Source organism: Cygnus olor, chromosome 16, assembly GCF_009769625.2.
Source record: "Cygnus olor isolate bCygOlo1 chromosome 16, bCygOlo1.pri.v2, whole genome shotgun sequence".
Taxonomy (NCBI): domain Eukaryota; kingdom Metazoa; phylum Chordata; class Aves; order Anseriformes; family Anatidae; genus Cygnus; species Cygnus olor.
Genome location: NC_049184.1, coordinates 10,391,623 through 10,410,589, shown reverse-complemented (window position 1 = coordinate 10,410,589; position 18,967 = coordinate 10,391,623). Strand labels below are relative to the sequence as shown.

Genomic DNA, 18,967 nt, shown 5'->3' with positions numbered 1-18,967 from the left:
GCTTTCAGCTGGTATCATAATCTCTATATCATTTCTTTGGCTTGAATAAAGGTTGCAAAGAAAGTATGTGGTTTAAACAGTTTTGCTTAGGAGTAGCAGACCAATGCTAGTCGGCATCTGACTTCCCCAAGTGAATTTGTCTCTGTGCTGTGGTATTGACAGGAGGCCCAAACTGTAGGCATGTAGTTTTATAAACAGTGAAAATACTGGAAATGAGGTCATATTTTGTATAAACATTTATTTCAATAGTTTAAAGAACAAGCCATGCAAAACATCTGGAAATCACAGGAACATGAGGCATATATAATAGCAATATCTTAAATATGCATTAGTAATACAAAGTCATCTTTCACTCTGGTAAAAGTTACAACTTCATTTTTTCTAAAAAAATATTTAAGCCATGAAATATCCTTAGATAATACATATATACATTTAATTTTCATTCTTTCCTGTAAGCGATACTGCTGAAGTATGAAAAAATTAATCTGAGACTCTAGTGGCTTGTGTGATAGGAACAATGTGCTACACCTTGCGGGGTGGATCATTTTAGATCGTATCTGCAGAACTGTCAGCAAGTAATTTAAATACATCATAACTATATGCAGAGTTGTGCATGTGAGTGACAGATCAGAGTTCTGAAGACCGTGCACATACATTCTCACAGCTGCTCACCAATTCACAACAACTGATGCAGTTATAAATCATTAGGTCTGGAGTTACTTTAGGATGCCCTTATCTATAGCCCAACCAAACTAAGACCTACTTTCATTATAACCCTCATTCATCAGTGTGCTGTTGTACTTCCAGTGGTGATTTGGTAAAATGTTTTTGTCCTATATATGCGGATTGATAAATAATTGTTTTTCTGATCAGCTACAGCTGTTTTATCCTCATCTCCAAGGCAAGCATTTCTCTTTCTATTTCGTAGGGAAGGTCAGCATTAACTTGCCCTTCAAAGTATTGTTTGATTTCTTCCACCTCCTTTTCCCAGAACTCTTTGGAGATATCAAACAGTTCAGTCAAGTTGACGTCTTCTAAACCCTTCAGGTTCAAAGCAGCATCAGCAGGGATGTAACCTATAGCAGTTGGCTTGGCAGAGGCCTTCCCTTGAATTCTGTTGAACATCCACTCCAGCACACGGGAATTTTCTCCATAGCCAGGCCACAGGAATTTCCCTTGGCTGTCTTTCCGGAACCAGTTAACATGAAAGATCCTTGGTAGTCTTGCCGCTGGGCGATGTGCCATGCTAAGCCAGTGGGCTAAGTATTTGCCAAAATTGTAGCCAAAGAAAGGTCTCATGGCAAATGGATCGTGCATAATGATTTTGCCTGTTCGAAACACAAATGGAGATTGTTAAGGAATAAATAGCACATTTATTCTAAAGCACAAAAAGTCAGTTCCTCCTGGGATTTAGTACCTAAACACCTTAGCCCCTTAACCACCTTTCTGCATCTGAACCAAAGAACTTTAAGAAATGGTACAAACATGAACCTTGAAGTACAAATTAGATTAATTTTTGCAGTCAATGGAAAGTAAATTTCTTAAATCTCAGGTAAAGCAGCTTAAATGTAGATCCTTGAGAGCTGGCTTTCATTGTTCGTGTATTTTTATGGAGCTCTAGCAGAACAGAAAATGTAAGTTTACTTATCACAAACTGTAACAGGAACTCTATATCAACTCTTCTGGCAACCCCATGATTGCACCCTGTTCTGCATGGTTGCCACCTAGGGGATTATTTTGCTTAATTTGACTTTTACAGAGAATTTGGCTTTAAATTCCAGTACAAATATTATCTATCACAAAAATGCACAGGTTGCAAAACTAGCTGCCAAGATTCAAATGTGAAAGAGCAGAGGGGGAGGACAGATCTCCAGAGAGGCGATTGCTTTTAATACAGGTAGGCAGACTAGATTTGGATTTACCTTTGTGCTCAGCAGCTGCTGTTGCTTCAGATCTCATGGCTGCTCCTATAAATACTCCGTGCTGCCAGTTAAAAGCCTCATATACAAGAGGCACACCTGTAAAGAACAAAGTCACTTCAGTAATTAGTGATCCAGAAGCATTTTTATAACAGGTTTTGCTACCTGAGATACTGCTTTATGCCTGCTACTATGTAATTTATTCTAATTTTTCTATTTTTTTTTAACTTAGTTCATTTCCTGCCCTCTTAGAGTAATTTATATGGATATTTTCAAAACTGGCTACTGTTTATTGAACACATCGATGTTTAGGTACTCAGCTGCCCGAGGCCTTAGAATTCCCAGTAGATTTTACTGGAAACAGATACTGGTTCTGTGGTCACGATCATGATATTAGACTCATACCTAGCATTACTTCAGTTTCTTTTCCAGCGTTAGGTGACCTTTAACAGAGTAACTTATTTCACTTAATTATCTGCAAACTGTCTACAACTGGTTTAATTCTCTAAGCATTTCCTATCTAAACTAGTTAGACTATAAGCAATTTGAGACAAATACAGTAATTTGCTACGTGTCTATGTATTACCCAGGGTAGTGGGTCCTGATCTCTCTCCAGTCCTCTACTATCACTACCTGTTTTTATGTTAACATCTAACAATTTAGATGCTGAAATATCAATGGCTGTAAGTGTGTGTCAAAGGCTAACATAGAGAAGTTGGGCTAGCATGGTTATTTCCTTGCTTTTGCAGCCATGACAGCAAGATCTGTGTCTATGCCCAGTTGTGTTTCAACCCTTCTGTGATGAGCACTTCAGGCTTGCTACAAGGCTGCTGCATCTCTTACCAGCAGGTCTGCGGCCTCCAAATATTATCCCTTCAATGGGGACACCTTCGGGTGATTCCCAGGCAGGGTCCATGATGGGGCACTGCCTGGCTGGAGTGCAGAATCGTGAGTTGGGATGAGCACAAGGTTCCCCTGTACAGAATACAATAAAAAGGTCATAATGACAGGTTGAACTGAAATTCAGCAGAGAAAGCCAGGAGAGAATGTGGAATAAGGCAGGGTTACCCTTATCTGGGGTCCAATCCTTGTTCTTCCATGAAGTCAGGGTTACTCCTGGTTGCAATGGCTCGTCAATGCCTTCCCAATAGACACCGCCATCACTGGTTTCAGCTACGTTGGTAAAGATGGTGTTCTTGAATATGGTTTTAATAGCATTGGGGTTTGTTTTGACAGAGGTTCCAGGGGCAACTCCAAAAAAGCCATTTTCTGGATTGATTGCCCTTAAGTCGCCTGAAAGTTAAATGACAAAATATAAATAAATAAAACTGTTTCAGTTCTCTTCAGAACTTTGTAGCATGTCTTGCTGACCCTAAAAATAAACAGTAGTGGACTGTACTACAATGCAATTTCAGTTCGATACCGTGTTCATCAAATTTCATCCAGGCGATATCATCACCCACGCACTCAATCTTCCATCCTGGCAGGCTTGGGTTCATCATGGCCAAGTTAGTTTTTCCACAGGCACTAGGGAATGCTGCAGCAAAATACTTCTTCTCACCTTCTGGATTTGTAATGCCCAGGATCTATTGAAAAGCAGATGCAACTGTTAAACGGGTTTCTTCTTGCATTTTTCATTTTGAAGATTGTCTTGCAGCAAGTACTAATGATAAAACATTTAATTACACAAATTTCTTCCTACAAACGAAGCAGCATATAATATAGTTGACAAATAACACAAGCTATGTTTTATTCATCAAAAAGTCCCCTCTTTTTTCCCTTAGATTACGTGTAAGGAGATTTTTTTTTTTTTAGAAATGTCAGGTGTGTATGATTCAATTTTTATTTATTTATTTTGCCAATTAAAGATGTACAGACTGTATACAGCTGCGTTTCTCAGCTGAGACAAGAAAAACAGGCAATATTTTTTGGCTGCATTACTGGTGTGGAGTGAGTGCACTTTATGTATGGGTACTTCTGCACTTCTTGTAGTATGTAGATATATTCTTCTGAGACTATTCAATCATGAACTTTAAATTTTCAGTGGTATTTTATAGTAGTATGATGTCTAAATGACAACAGAAAGCAAAGGCATGAAGGGCACAATGCAAAACTCATTTAGAAAATCTAATATTTTCAGATTTTTGAGTCCATAGAGTTCTTTATAATATGAAAGACAGCTTTCAAAACTTGCATTAATCCTTCATGATTCAGCTTGTAGGAGCAATGTGGATGCCTGGTGATGATGTTCAGGCTTTGCTCAAATATATGGGTTTTCCTACAAGTAGCCACTGTCAGAAGTTCTAAATCTTTCTTGGTTCCTGATTTTATAGGTCCTACTTTAAAATGTTTTGGTACTTAACCTTGCAAGCAGTTTCCTATTTCTGAAAAGCCTGCCATGTGATATATTGATATCTAATGTTTCAGGACTATCCATATGAGACTGTAATTTCATTGATACCAAGATGTGATGTATTTACGTTGCGCTAATTTAGGGTTTGATGGCTGTTCAAACACACATGATTGAATAGCTCTTACCAGCATGTGCTCTGCTAACCAGCCCTCTTCCTTGGCAATTCTGCTGGCAATTCTGAGAGCAAAGCATTTTTTCCCCAGTAAGGAGTTTCCTCCGTAACCGCTGCCAAATGAAATGATCTCTCTGCGATCCGGGAGATGAGCAATCAGCGTTAACTCTGGGTTGCACGGCCAGTTGTTGATTAATGGTTCTGCAGAACAGAATGTTGTGCTCATGAATGCAGCAATTTCCATGCTGGATCAGACTCTGCTGTTTCATCAGCATCGTGCCTCTGACAGCAACCCACACCAGATGCTTCAAAGGAAACCCCTTGGTAAGTACGAGGGATAATGATCTCCTTTCCATGAAATTCTCATTGAGCTTTGATTCCTTTAATTGAGTTTTGAACCTAGTGCTGTTACACAAACCACCCTAGTCTTCTATGGCAAGTGTTTCCTGAATGCAAAGAACGCAGTCAGTTCTAAAACATGCTCCTGAGAATGTCCCTGGGTGACAGTTTTTAATCTTCCTTACCTTTTAGTGGTAGAGGACATCCAACCGAGTGAAGGCATTTTACAAACTCTCCATTGCTCAGGGCTTTCAAAGCAGCTGTTCCCATCCGCGTCATGATCCTCATGCTGGCCACCACGTATGGTGAATCTGTCAGCTCAATCCCAATCTTGGACAAAGGAGACCCAATAGGCCCCATGCTGAAGGGGATGACATACATTGTGCGTCCTGTAAAACATGGACAGGAGTAAAATGAATGATATGTGACAAGGCAAACCAAGGAACTCTTGAAAAAATCTTTATTAGCATGGAGGTTGTTTCTCACTTCTTTAAAAGCTGTTTGTCTTGTGGGTGTTTCCAATGTTTAAACATCTAGCTTACTGTTTGTCTGATCGTGTAGCAAGTTTTATCTTCAATGTTGAAAGCAGCTGTTCAGACAAAATGTCTAACCAGCAGTAAAGGTGGGTGGAGGCCAGTTTCTCTGTGGTGTAAATCACTGAAGTTATTGCTCCGGATGGGGATCCTCCATTTTCACCTCACTTGCTATCTGCTGCTGAGTTGTTTTGTGACTTGAAGAAACCACACAAATTTTCCTACCATGCTGTATCTCTCTTTATGAAGAACAGAATTAATTCTATATTGGAAAGAGACTGAGGACTATCCTTGTGCAGGCATTTGGATCCGTGGTAAAGATCCAAATGAAACTTACAAATTGATTTATATCAGGGGTTCCCACCTAAGCCTTCAGCTAACATCTTTAGTTAACGATCACAATAATGTTCCAGTAATCCTGAAAATTCAACGTCAACCTTCCTTTCTCACCCACCTTGCATGCAGCCTGGGAATCTGGTATTGAAGGCTTTCTCAAAATCTTCTTCTGACATCCAGCGCCCCAGCTGGCTAGTTCCAGTTTTAGGGATTGGAGTGGTATCTCTCTGTTCTTGAGTGATAATGACAGTTTTGCTCTCAATTCTTGCTACATCTCTTGGGTCAGTGAGAGCCAACCAGCTGTGTTTCAATGAAAATCAGGAAATTAGACATTAATTATTTTATTTTTTTAATCAATATGATACTTTTCACCCTTCCGTTAGGACCCCTTTAGTACAAAAGAGAGCAATGTTTTGTAAGGCTAAAACTAAAGTGACAGCTAGTATAACTAAGACAATCTCAAAAATTAGTCAGATACATTCTCTCATACAAATTATTTCAAGACTTTACAGTATGAATAACAAATTATATGGCTTGGGAAATTCTGGTTGCATGTTAATATTCCTTTGCCTCTTATCTCAGCTTTATTCTCTGTTAATGACTTTCAGGGAAAAGTTAAAAATCTCATTTAATTCTCCTTCTCATCAGTATACAGTTGTTTTGCATAGGGACCACAAAGTGATGCCTGAAGCAGAGTGGATGCCAAGCAAGTACTTTAAGTGTTGGTCTACATGTGTGTGGGTTGAGAATCCAGCCTAGTGGATTGGCATTGTCCTTTAACTTAGAAGCATCACAAAAGAAATATTGACTGTCAGCAGGATCATAAACAGTGAAGGAGATTATTAAATAGGAATCTTTTTTCCCTTCTGAAGAATTTTTGCTATTTATTTACAATAGAGAGGATTGTTTTACATTTTCACCTCTGCGCATAGAAATTTTCCACGAATATAAAAATGTTCTAGTTGGGCTGTCATAACCATCATCACTACAGCTAAGCATATAATTAACAACGAATAATTTATCTGGTGAATCTTGCCCTTTTCTCTCCCAAATAGTCTGCAAACAGATTGCCAAATTCCTGCACTTAGTTATTCAAAAGCCTTTGCAGATTTCTTCCATGAAGATTTCTTAGTCGGCACGTAATTCCTGAGCATGTACTTGTTGTTAATATTCCCCTTTCATGTTGGGTTAGTTGGGAGAGATGATGAAATATTTGAAAAAAGTATTTGCTGAATACATTACAGTCAAAGCTCATCGGCATGATATGAATAATGCCTGTACTGAATAATATTTGAACACCCACAGAGCTATTTGAATGCCACAAAAAAAAGTATTTGATGAATAAACTAATTGACTAAAATAGTAGAATTCTTCAAAAGATGTATTTGCTAAATAGTATTTAACCATTGCTAATGATTAGTTACATAAGTCTCATGACATTATTTCAGTTCCCTGATTAATGTAACTAATCAATAGAGACAATGTACAGTTGATAGTCTTATTGAATAATATGTTTTATGTTAATTTTTAGAGGAAAAATTTGCTTTTCCTGCATATTTCACCTACGTAAGCTGCAGTGCCAAAATGTTCATGGAAAGCAAATATTGAAGAGTTACGAACAGTTTTAAATGTAAACGGACAGAAAATACACGTCGCTATTCTGAGATGCTAACTTGACTTCCATTTATGCTACTCACCAGTTCTCATACTTGCTCAGCTTCTTAATCATGCCTTGCTCTACCATGATGTCCAGAATTTTTTTGTTTTCTTCTTCTGAGCCATCGCAGATGTGAATGTTCTCAGGTTGGCACAGCTTGGCATTACTTTCAATGAACTCCCTTGCTTCTGGAGGCAGGCTCTCCAGATCCCCCTGGGTAACCTTGGGCATGATGTTTACTTCAGCTTTCAACTCTGGGGGCATTCTTGCAGCCTGCAGTGGATCTAGTTGAGGGATTTGAAATACTGATCACAATCTAAAATCAAACATATCACATCTGTTAGCATGCTATGACATTCTAACCAGTCTTAATCTGCCTCCCTAAGGATGCATAACACAAAAACAGAATTTGTAGTAGTCCTGATTTCTAAGCAGAAGTATATAATTAATATAAACAACTTGGATCACTGGCAATCTCAAACTGGAAAAAATATGTAGAAACCATTCTACTTACTGTCTTTGAAAGATTGAGTTGGGTGGATGTCAGCAAGTATTTGGCTCCCCTTTCTGTTGGTCTGGTTTCACTTGCTTTGGAGTGCTCTTGTGATCATTGGTTTCCTAGGTGGCCTTCTCCTTCCTTAAATATTGTTCATGGTGTCCGTCCCACTGGGTGAGGTGAGGGAGGCTTGTCCTTTATGTCACTATTGGATATGTCTTTGGACGCTGCCACTGACGCATTGTCATCGTGGAGGATTGTCAACAAAGCAGCCCTAACAAGGTAATCATTTAACAGGTTTGATTAATGAATGCTGAAAGCGGTGGTTCTTAGCCCTTGGGTTTGCTGTTTGAAGCAGTTACAAAATTTAGCAGTTTAACCAAACTTTGATCTAGTTTGACTTTGAATCCGAAAGCGTCATAAATTCTTGGTGTGTGGGAAAGGTTGAGTACAAAGAGTATCGGGAACTGGGAGCCAGGGGGTCGCCCAGGCGAGGCACAGCTGGCACGCTTTGTAAGCAGATGCTCGCTAGTTGGCTGTGAAGCGGGGGCTTGTCCAAGGTGTGTTTACTTACCTTGGGAACGCTGCCTGATCTGTGGATAAAGTTCAATGCTGAGCACTGATAGGCCTGAATAATCACTAAATATGCCTGCCTGGAGGCCTTGTTTTTCTTATTTTTGTCCATGCAATTCTTCAAGGAAAAGGTAATAATAAATCTAAATGCTGAGTTTCTTTAAGTGCTGGAGAGAGAGTTTTGATTACGCCTTGCTTTAGGCTCTTGCAATGTGAGGAATTGTTTTCTCTCTCTACAAGCTCAGAGAAGGCTGATCAGCAACCGTCTTGGTAATTAACCCCTTCCCTCAAATCTTATTTTTAATTTTATTGGGAGTGCTATGGGGGCAAAAAAAATATTGACACGTCTTTAAATTAGAAGGCAAACAAAAAGCACAAAAGCACTCTGAAATGACTGCACCCTTGTTGTGTATGTGTCAAGTGCACTACACAAACATCTACACATGTAGGCAGTGAATGACACCAACAGCCACTGCTACGCTTGTGATCATGAGGGTGTGACCTCAGTCCCTTCAGGGTCTCTCCTCTAACTGTTCCCATGTCTGTCTGTCTGTCAGCTCATTACCTTCTCCCACTCCATTTTAGACCATCATGCCCATAAAGAGAGGCTGATTTTCATCTCCACTTGTCCATACAGTCAGGGTGTGTGAAGACTGAAGTATTTCAGACAAAGAAAGCTGTAGAAGTAACCCTGCTGCCATTTCATCTCCCTCCACTTCCACCCAGTCCCAGCAATGCTAAACTCTGGCATTTTTGGGATTGATGGGGCAGTTTGCAGAACAGGAAATTTGGGAATCCAAATTAAGGTTCTGGGAGTTCTCTAAAACAACAAAATTGGTGCAGGTATCCCATACAAAGGATATTCATAACCTGTCACCTGCTCTGGTTTGTGCAGTCAATGAGATGTTTCCTGCAAGGCTTTCACTGATGCAGACAGCAGAGAGTTGCAAGCCCTGAAGAGCCAGGTCTGGCAGAGCAGCGCAGAGCAGAGATTTGAATTTCAGATGGCATGGAGCTGAACCTCACAAGTGCAGTGATCAGAGACCACAGGAACACTTCTCTGGGAGCATATCCTCTATCTCTCCTGCAAAGCCTTTTATTATGTTTTGTAAACGCAAAGGGAAGAAAATAGTGAAGTAAGAGGGGCTGTCCTTGATGCACAGCAAGGCCAAACATTGCTGAAAAGGAAAACAAAAATCTGTTAGGATAAGAGGTGCTAGAAATTGCTTCAGAAGGGGCTCTGCATTAAGCAAAGATAAATCAAAGACAATTTAATAAGAACACAGTGTGTTTGGAGTCCATGTGCTCCATTGCTGATGGAGCAGATCAGAAATATTTTGGTTAGCCATTTCATGTTAAAATATATATCATTAGGTACTTTAGTAAAAATAAAATGCAGCACATTCTTCACTAATACTGAGCAGACCGTTTTTTCCAGTGAGGTACAAAAATAATCCCAGTCCTTGCTGATGGACAGATAAAAGTCATTATAGATAGAAATATCCATCTGAGAGTAAAACAGCTTTAAAAAAAAAAAAAAGACAAGACCAGAAAATGATCATATCGCAGCATGACTGAAGTCTGAATAAAAGCATCAAACTGGTAGCATAACAGTGCAGGATTAGTCCTAGTGCCTCTTCAATTCTGAGCGAAGGAAAAAATCCCCGAACCCGGAGCATTAGTTTCTGCCAATTAAATTATAGTCAGGCAGGTGTTGTGCAAATTTTCTCACACTGCAATCCTAACCTCCCACAATCTTGCTATACAAACTGTGGGCTTCTCTCGAGAAGACACTAAATATGCCAAATTGGTGGCACTGTGTTATGAACATATGTCCATTAAAAATCACATTAAGGATTCCAAATGTTTTTCATTTGTGATGGCAGCAGGGCTTGAGTACAGATGTCCACTGGGAATTCTAGACACTTAAGCATCAAATTACTTGTATTTAGGTAACACCTCCTATCAGAGAATCTCAAAGCCTATCACAAACACACAGTAAGCCTCAAGCCCCTATATAAAGCATGCATAGTATTTTATACTATGGTGTAATGAAATAAGTGGAGCATATGCAAATCGAGGCCAAGATTTTATTTTATTTTTCAAGAATCTTCTAATTTAGAAATTCAGATATCCAACACATGGCAGTAAATGTTTCGTCTGAGGATAGTGAATTCTTATAACCACCAGTGGCTGCCACAAAAAATAAAATCAGAAATGGCATCTCCAATAGTTCAGTCGTAGTGGTCTCGAGATGTTCCCCCAATGCCATCACATACTGCTGTTTGCCACAAGTGTCTGCCTTCTGGATTCAGTGAGCTGAGAGATTTCACTAGTGAGAAACATGGGAGATGGACTGGGGGGAACGTAAGGGCTTTCTCAAAAAATAAGTCTTGAATGTAAAGTTTATTTTTCATTTAAGTGAAAGATCGTCTTTAGTAGTAATTATAATACTCCTCTAATAGCTGATACAACTTCTTTGGATTGAACTTTTTTTGGCACTTTTTCTCTGTGCAATTTGACACTTGAAAGTGATGCTCATCAGGTGTCTTCTTGGAAGCCGTCAAATTATTTAAATGAGTGTGAATCTGACATTTCTAGATGATAGTGTTCAACAAGTGCCTTGAAAGGAGTGTTTTCGGGATGTTTGCTTTGATGGACACCGTTCAGCCTGTTCAAAATAAAGGTTTTGAGCACTTCAACTCTCACTGTCTTACTGGAATTTAATTAAATAAATGTGAGGGTTCTCAGGGTCAAGGAGAAAGTGTACAAAGTTTCAGACTTCATTGCTACAGAGCTGTAGCAAAGCACTCTCAAGGAGATCTGAAAATTAATGGCATATAACAATCCTCAGAAATTCTACCCCCTCCCATAATAATTATCCCACATATTGTCACTGCAAAAGAGTTTTTATGTCACTTGTTGTTTTGTTAAAAAATGATAGCTTTTTTTAAAGATTCTCCCAGCTAGTCAGCTAGCTGAAGAACATCGCTTCCTGATTGTTATTTTTGTCGTGAGGTTGTACTCAGTTGACGCTGAGCGTGCTGCAATTGCTGTTTGTTGCTGGGTGCTGCACAAGCCCCGATCCAAGGGCAGCCTTTGTAAATGTACAGCTCACAGAGACCAGGGCCTGCTCTCTGAATTTTAGAGAACAAAACCTGACCTGTGCAAATTACCTGCAGTTGCAAAAGAGCCTGTGACAGAGCCAGGTGTTTATTGCAGACCCACCGCAGCCCGTGTGATATTGCCACCTTACTACTACTTTTCTTGGGGGCAGAGCTCTGACCCAGCTGCATGAGATTTGGGGCTGCTTGTAGGATACTATGTTTGTGGATCACTCAGGCAGACTGGTTTCTTGACTGTTATTCTTCTGCTTTGGCAAAAATTGTTTAGTCCTTTTCTTTTCTTTAGAGCTCGCTTTTACAGGCTCTCAGATGTTGTTATAGTCAGCAGGGGAGGTGAGGTTCTCTTTTCCATTTTCTCTTGTAAAGGATAAAAACTGGAGTCTTGGCTAGGAAGGTACTGTGGCTCATTCATGCAACGAGGATACTGAGGGATAAAGGATACCGAGGATTTAATTCCCTTCTGTCACACTGGCGAACCTTATCAGCAACACAAGACGCCCAGTCTGGACTCCGGTTTTGCAGCTGGAGCTCAGCACTTCACAAGCAGAGCAAGGCAAACATTCCCCATTAATGGTGTTTCCTCGCTTGGTGGCTCTGAGCAGCACGTTATTCACTGTTAGTCCTTCTCTCTCATGAGCCCATAGTTCTGGAGATGGCACTAATTCACATAATGAGCTCCGGAGCTCTCCTAAGCTACTGTAGAAGGTCTTAGAGGCACATGGAGAGTTTGGACCCACCAAAGTTTTGTCTGAATTTACCTTAGCCAGCTCAAGGCTGGTAAGGACGTGACTATGATTTTTTGCATGGTTAATGCATTTTTTTTGGCTGGATGCACAGCAGAACCACAGCCAGGAGAGAAGGGGACAAACTGTACTAAACAGAGTGGAAAACAGTCAGCATAAGGTTGTGTGTTTCCCTTCACCTATGCAGCATCTGCTCTGCTCAGTCATACAAAGCCCAGATGGCACCGAGATTTAGCTTTGCAAATAAAAATGGTAACCCTTGCTGGAGTGAAATCTGTTTACCGCAGTGCTGTGTGTTTGCAGCTGTCAAGGACTCCCTGCTCCCTACCTGTGGTGGGGGTAAATGACAAATCCTTGTACCAAACCCACACGGTTTCAAGCAGCAGGCTGTGTGTCAACCTCTTGTTCAAGACCAAGCACTTTTCTAACTTCCTGCTGATTACTAGGATCCTACTAGCTGTGCCTTTTGACAGAGACTTCACCAGCTCAGGCCTTGTGGAATGGAATGGCAGCACCTTTTAAAATGTAAACTGCTTTATTTTTTCGAGGATGAGATAAACCTGGCTATTGGTGCTTTTGCATGCTGCTTTTTATGTCCCTCTCCGTTCCTTTGCTCGTTATCAGCATTCCATTGTCAGCTGTCATTTCAGAGTGACACTGCTCTGTCTACCTGACTGGCAGCATGGCTTTTCTCATTTGTTGAAATACTCTCGTTTACCTTTTGTCTCACTTGTCATTTTTATTGGTTGTTGCATGCAATCTGGCCTACTGGACCCAGATCTGTATGTTCTTTGTGAGCCAACTTCTTTAAAGGAGGATGGCTCTGAACAGTAAGAGTGGGTACAGACTCATAATTTTAGGTTCTGCGTCTTCCTCTGCTATGGATTTCCTGTTTGACTTTGGATGTGTAACTTTACATCCCCAAGCCTTTATCTTCTCCATGGGAAGGGGGTTGCAAGTTGATGATGCCAACTTCTCTCTCGTGTATCCTTCCTAGTTTGCTTGATAGCTCCTGGCCTGAGGAGTTTAAAACCTAATTAGACAAGATCATTATCTCCTATTATATTTATGTTCTGTGCCACAGATAGTCCCTGCTGGGTACTCTTTAGATTATTGTGATGCAAATAGTATGTTCTTATTTGAAATGAAAAACATTTGCTATAACCTGTTTTCTGCTTTGATGGTACAAAAGCACCAACTTGGGCTGAACTGCGCTTTCTGATTCAAGTAAGATTTGTTCTATATTTTTCCCAGGAAAACAGCTTTGATGAATATTTCAAGCACTTTGTAACACTGGAAGTGATGACAACAACAGGAGAGAGAAGCTGATTGTGCAGAAATAAAGCCAGGCTACATCTAAAGGTCAGAAGGCAAGTGTGCCTATGTCAAGCACTGCATACCTATCAGTTCTTGAACCTGACTGCTGCAGGAAAATCAACATTACAAAAACCAATTACCCCTGTAATAGAGCCCATGTTTATTGATAAATCCTGATGTGTTAATAGGTCGGGTGAAATCCTACATACTGTACATGTATTCTTAGCTCATTTCTAGTAGGAAGAAGGCAACTTGGGTAGACCACAGTGGGATTTTTCAGTGTAAAAACATTCTTGTTTGGCCAGTGTAAATGGTTCCTACCAGACAAGTGCCACAAGTATGACTTTTGCTATAAACAACACCCAGTAAAGAGGTCAAGGGTGCAACTGGGCCCTAGAGATCATACTTTTTTCTTGTCCTTCTGAGAAGACAGAATTCTGATTCTGTTGTACATACTTCTGTTTACCTACCATCTGAACCTGTCCTCTAATTTGTTTATTCAGGATGATTCATAATTATATGACTATTGTTTGCTTAAAGAATAACCTCTTATATGTGAGCTTAAACTAATATGTACAAATGAATAACAACCAACTTGCATCCTGCAAAGAAATTAAAAACAAGTCATCCACATGTTAACCTTGTAAAGTTCAGGAATTTGCATTGCAATAGCACGAAGGCAGTACCTCCTTATCTGGGGCAAAAACATACATGGCACTCTGCCTAGATATCACTAAGACAGCACAAAACAAGGGTATGAATGACAGATCAACAGACTGTAAGTTAGTAGAGACAACTCTGAACAAAGTATAACCATTATTCACAAAACACCAGTCACTTAGCTGTTCTCATTTGCTTTCTAGGCGCTTGCTCATCTTGCTGTTCAAAAAGATTATAAAGAGGAGTACTATAAAGCTGACTTTGTTTATTCTTACAGGAGCATAAAAGATTTACACCTATGGCTCCTTGGTATAGGTATTTCTGTTACAAGTTCCTGATGGAGAGGCACAGGACTATCTGGTTTTGGACATTAAGTGACGATTTGTCATTAGCCAGAAGAAAGACTAAGATTTAACGTTTCTGTGCTGATAAATATCAAGGAGTAAATCACCTGCTGTCAGTGAAACCACGCTAAAATATACGTGCCCTTAAATTCTGTAGTCCATCCTAGATTTCTTTGGATTTTTATACTCAAGCTCAATTCAGGATCCTCAGAAACTTTAGCACCTGCACAGATTTGTGATCTGAGCTGGAAAAAACTTGCACAGGAAGCCACTGCTCTTCTGAACCTGCCAACCAGTTCCTTACTGCTGATTTTGCAAGGTTTAATGTGCACTTGCTGCATATCCACGTGGAAGCAGAATTTGAACTCCTTTGGGTTGTACATCTCACTTATTGATTTATTAGGACAATGATTTAATAGTCTCGTTCTCTGGTGATCCCATTAACTTCCAAGCACTGATGCCTGTTTAGCTGTGCACAAAGAGCTCTTCTCAGAACTGTTTTCCTGATTAAAGATTAACAACGTGATAAAGGCAAGGAAACACGGGCATCCTTGAATTTTGTTTCTTACATCAGTTGGGTTAAACCTTTACTATCTTTTCTCACTGTGTATCTTCGCTTTGTGTTTGGCAATCAAATTCTGCACAGCTCTAGCACGTTTCCTCCAGTTTAGTCAAAACAAGAGGAAAACTTTCTGCCTCTTCAACTTAACTCTTTGACCTTTACACAAACAGCAGCAAAAACCTTTACTAACTAACTAAGGTGAGTTGTCTTTAAAACTTTCTTTGCTACCTCTTGGATTAAAAAGTATTCTGTAAAAACAGAGGAAGTCACTGAGGTGTAGTTAACTGTAACGATGTTAATGTCTTTTGAAATGTAAGTAAAATGCTTCCCAAGTAAATACACTTCTTCCAAACAGACCCAGGTATGCAGATCTGCTGTCTGCCACAAGCAGCAAACCATGCATTACTGGATGGCAGAATTTGATCTAAATATATCGCAATGCTAGATGAAACAGTTAGTAGATAAATTGCAATTATGGTTAATATTTTTAGACCACTTCCCTGACTTGTGTCTGAACAAACACCCTGGTACTTTCAGCTCCAATAAGCTTCTGTTAAATGCTTCCCCTGTTATATATCCCACATCTGTATGCTATTATGCCCTGTTTTTCTTTTTTTTTTTTTTTTTTTGTCATGCTATATAATTATAATTGTTAACAGTATGGAGCAGGATTTTAAAAGCATAGGCAAGACATAAAAGCATTAAGTCCTCTAACTTAATAGAAGTTGTTTTGGTTCTTCTACAAGAACCACTCGAATTTAAAGAGGAGATTTGTCTTCTCAAAGCCAAGAGGAGCACTGGAGAGACAGCAAAGCAAGGCTTTCAGTGTACTTTAGGCACAGCCCACATCAAGTCAACTGTTCATTAATGGCACAGTCCAAGCAATCACTGTGCCTCTGAGAGGGTTCTGCATCACTCCTTACCCTCCTCTTTGCACTGAGAAAGAGAAGTGGTAATTGATACCTGGGCCAGACACGAGTCAATCAATACCCTCCAGAGTGACTTCTATTTGTCTTTGCTTTGCTATGCTCCCATCTTCCCTTTGCTTTGGAGAATAAGTTAAGAAAGAAGTAGGGCTGTATATACAAGTAGGACTGTATAAGTTTCTGGATCTGACCAGCTTTTATATGGCTTATATCGGGTCTTGTGCTGTTTTGTGTAGACGAGAAATCCAAGCCAAATCAGAATGCTAAATAATGTCTGCTGGAATCAACTGCATCTCCCATCTCAGAGCCAGATGTCTGAAAAAAGAAAAGAAAAAGCTAAATATTTTAATAATAGTCTTCTTTCCAAGTGATCAGTATCTTTTCTGAAATTCAGAATGTATAATTTCTCCTGAGAATCTTCTAGGCCAGCACTCTGAAGCACTAAGTTTTTTCTGACTCTGCTACTTTCAGTTGCTTAGAAGAGCATCCAAAAAATATCTTTTTTTTTTAATCTATCTCACTGATTAGATGACACACTTTTTTTTTTTTTTTAATTAAGGTTTTTTATGCTCTCTGAAGTACTGCTTCATCATTGTGAAAGTGGAACACTAAAAGAAAAAGTTGACAACAGCACCAGAAAGTAAAGTGAAAGGATTTCACCATTTAGTGAGTATAACTTGATAACAGAACACTATTTAAAGGAGCAACATAAATTAGAAGATCATAAAAATATACTAATTTTCTCTGAAATGAGTGATGGTGTAGAGATAGTTATTTACTGCTATCATTATTCATAGGAGCAAGATTGCACTGCAAAACAGGTGATGAAGGTAGCAATTGTCCCTGGTGTAAGAGCAAAAGTAAAGGCGTGCATGTTTTCAGACCAATGTTAAGGCACAGAGATACCACTCTGACAGGTGCAGTGTGAATACGACATACACTTGGAAACAAAATTGAGACATTGGAGGAAAGTGAAAATGGAAAACTTTCCAGATGACAGGTGGAAAATGATATTAAAACTGTCAAAATAAGTCACAACAAAGACTGGGTTTCCTAGTAGACTAACAGGAGTCATGTTCCAGAGAAGAATGGAGTTTTCAACTATGAGAAGGAATATCATAAAATGGAATGATTATGAACATGTGAGGTTAAAGTGGGGTTTATTTATTTGGCTTTTTGCTTTGGTCTCTCTCCCTCTCTCTCTTTTTTCTCTTTTTTTTTTTTTCAAGTGTACAACAACAGTCTTGATTTACTCAGAGTTTTTTGGACAGGTCAGAAATGTGTAAATAAATCACACCATTATTGCTTCACATGGTTATCTATCCTGGGCCTAATTCCAAACCCATTTAAATCGATGGCAATCCTTCTGTTGGCATCAGGGGATGGTAGTTCAGGACCTCTGATATGAAGATGGAGGTGCAAAACATACGCAATAAAGGCTCATTATACAGCCTCTAAAGCTATCTGGAATGATTTTCTAAAACACAGGAAGAGAGTGAAACTGAAGATTTTGAACTACCTTCAGGGTCAAATATGCTTTATGTTACATCATAATGAAGCTTTTATAAAGAGTCAGCTGCATATAACAAGCAGTAAACATCTTAAATATTTTAAAAGGCACTATTCAGATTTAAGTCTGGCAATCGGAATAAATAACCCAATATTTTACTCATTAAAAAAGTCCGTTGATCTGTTCATACTCAGGGGAAAAATGCAGATCAGACCAAAGTTTGCTGTGTTTCCTTAGTGCAGCCAAGGGTAGAATATACTCTGCTGATTTAGGATTTTTGTTTGTCCACGTATTCACCTTCATGCACTGCTAAATTCTTATCAAGAACTTATGTGCAATTTTGTGGCTGAATTTTGTTTCTTTATGTAACATTATTTTAGCACAAGAGGACTGGTATAAATTAAAATCCTTGCAAATGGAATGTCTTTATATTCCCTTTAAAATATTCCTATAAAAATAATTTGTATTAAGTATGGTTACCCCACCAAATATCATTACAACTTTAAAAAAAAATAAAAAGGTACTTTATTCTCATGCGAGATGTTTAATGCATACTATTGGTATGTTAGAAAGAAATAGTCCCTGTAGAGGAGTGGGTAGAAGTCTGATTGCAGCTAGAGATGCAGTAGGCAGTATATGGTAACTGGAGATTGCATACACAATATACCATAACAGCCATTGCAGAGCTGTTAACCTCTGTTATGTCAAAACATAATAAGGAGGTGCTTTAGTTTGAAGATTCCTGATCCAAGTGGCTCTTTTAAATTCAACCTAAATGAACTGAAGGACTATTCTGCCCTTCACTTTTCAATCCTTGAGTTATAAATCCTTGAAAATATCAGTTTATAATGGAAATAATTAACGACCTTTAACTGTAGCTTCGTGGATGGTGCTGGTATTAATAAAGCAGAAGTACAAGGCAGGACAGCTCTTGGATCCTGATGACTGTTCAAATGCAGAGAAACTCATTTTAATGACCTAAAGGAGGATATATTGTTATAACAACTTTTTTCTTCAGTGCCCTTCAACTATCATAATGGCATGGTATACATAGCAACTTGAAAAGACTGAGCAGTGCGTAAGAAGTATAATCTCCAGTTACAGTCACCAGCAGCATAATTATATGTATGTATACTGTATTCTGCATCCAGTTCTCTGATTTTGAGAGCCCACAGATTCTGTTGATTACAAATAACGTGGTAACTATGTTGAAATATTAGCCCTAAATTGCTGGAATGCATATTCTCCCTTAAATAATTGCTTTGGATTTGTGTTGATTCAATGTAACATACTAGTCATGACTAATTCGCAGTTATTAAGTGTAAATATACATATATATATATATATATATATATTATTCTTGCATTTAGGAGCCTGCAGAATTGTAGATAGGAGTAGTTGT

The 18,967-nt window shown here is 39.1% G+C and overlaps 1 protein-coding gene across 2 annotated transcripts; it reads right to left on the bottom strand.

Annotated features, from left to right (window-relative positions):
- Positions 1-213: 213 nt before the first annotated feature.
- Positions 214-8,151, bottom strand: PCK1 (phosphoenolpyruvate carboxykinase 1). 2 transcript variants are annotated; one of them, XM_040576086.1, is made up of 10 exons: positions 7,824-8,151; positions 7,350-7,625; positions 5,771-5,952; positions 4,969-5,172; positions 4,458-4,645; positions 3,343-3,505; positions 2,988-3,212; positions 2,763-2,894; positions 1,923-2,018; positions 214-1,328 (listed from the first exon to the last, which is right to left on the bottom strand). In XM_040576086.1, exons 2-10 carry the CDS (start codon positions 7,571-7,573, stop codon positions 874-876), a joined length of 1,869 nt encoding a protein of 622 aa, XP_040432020.1. In that variant the 5' UTR covers positions 7,574-7,625; positions 7,824-8,151; the 3' UTR covers positions 214-873. The 2 variants fall into 2 exon arrangements, with proteins under 2 accessions (XP_040432020.1, XP_040432019.1); XM_040576085.1 differs by having other exon boundaries at positions 215-1,328; positions 2,763-3,212.
- Positions 8,152-18,967: the final 10,816 nt, after the last annotated feature.

Coding starts and splice junctions, on each gene's coding strand:
- PCK1 (XM_040576085.1), bottom strand. CDS start 7,573: ATGCCCCCAGAGTTGAAAGCTGAAGTAAACATCATGCCCAAGGTTACC. Junction 4,646..4,968: donor ATGTCCTCTACCACTAAAAG/GTAAGGAAGATT, acceptor TCTGTTCTGCAG/AACCATTAATCAACAACTGG. Junction 2,019..2,762: donor TGGAGGCCGCAGACCTGCTG/GTAAGAGATGCA, acceptor TGTTCTTTACAG/GTGTGCCTCTTGTATATGAG.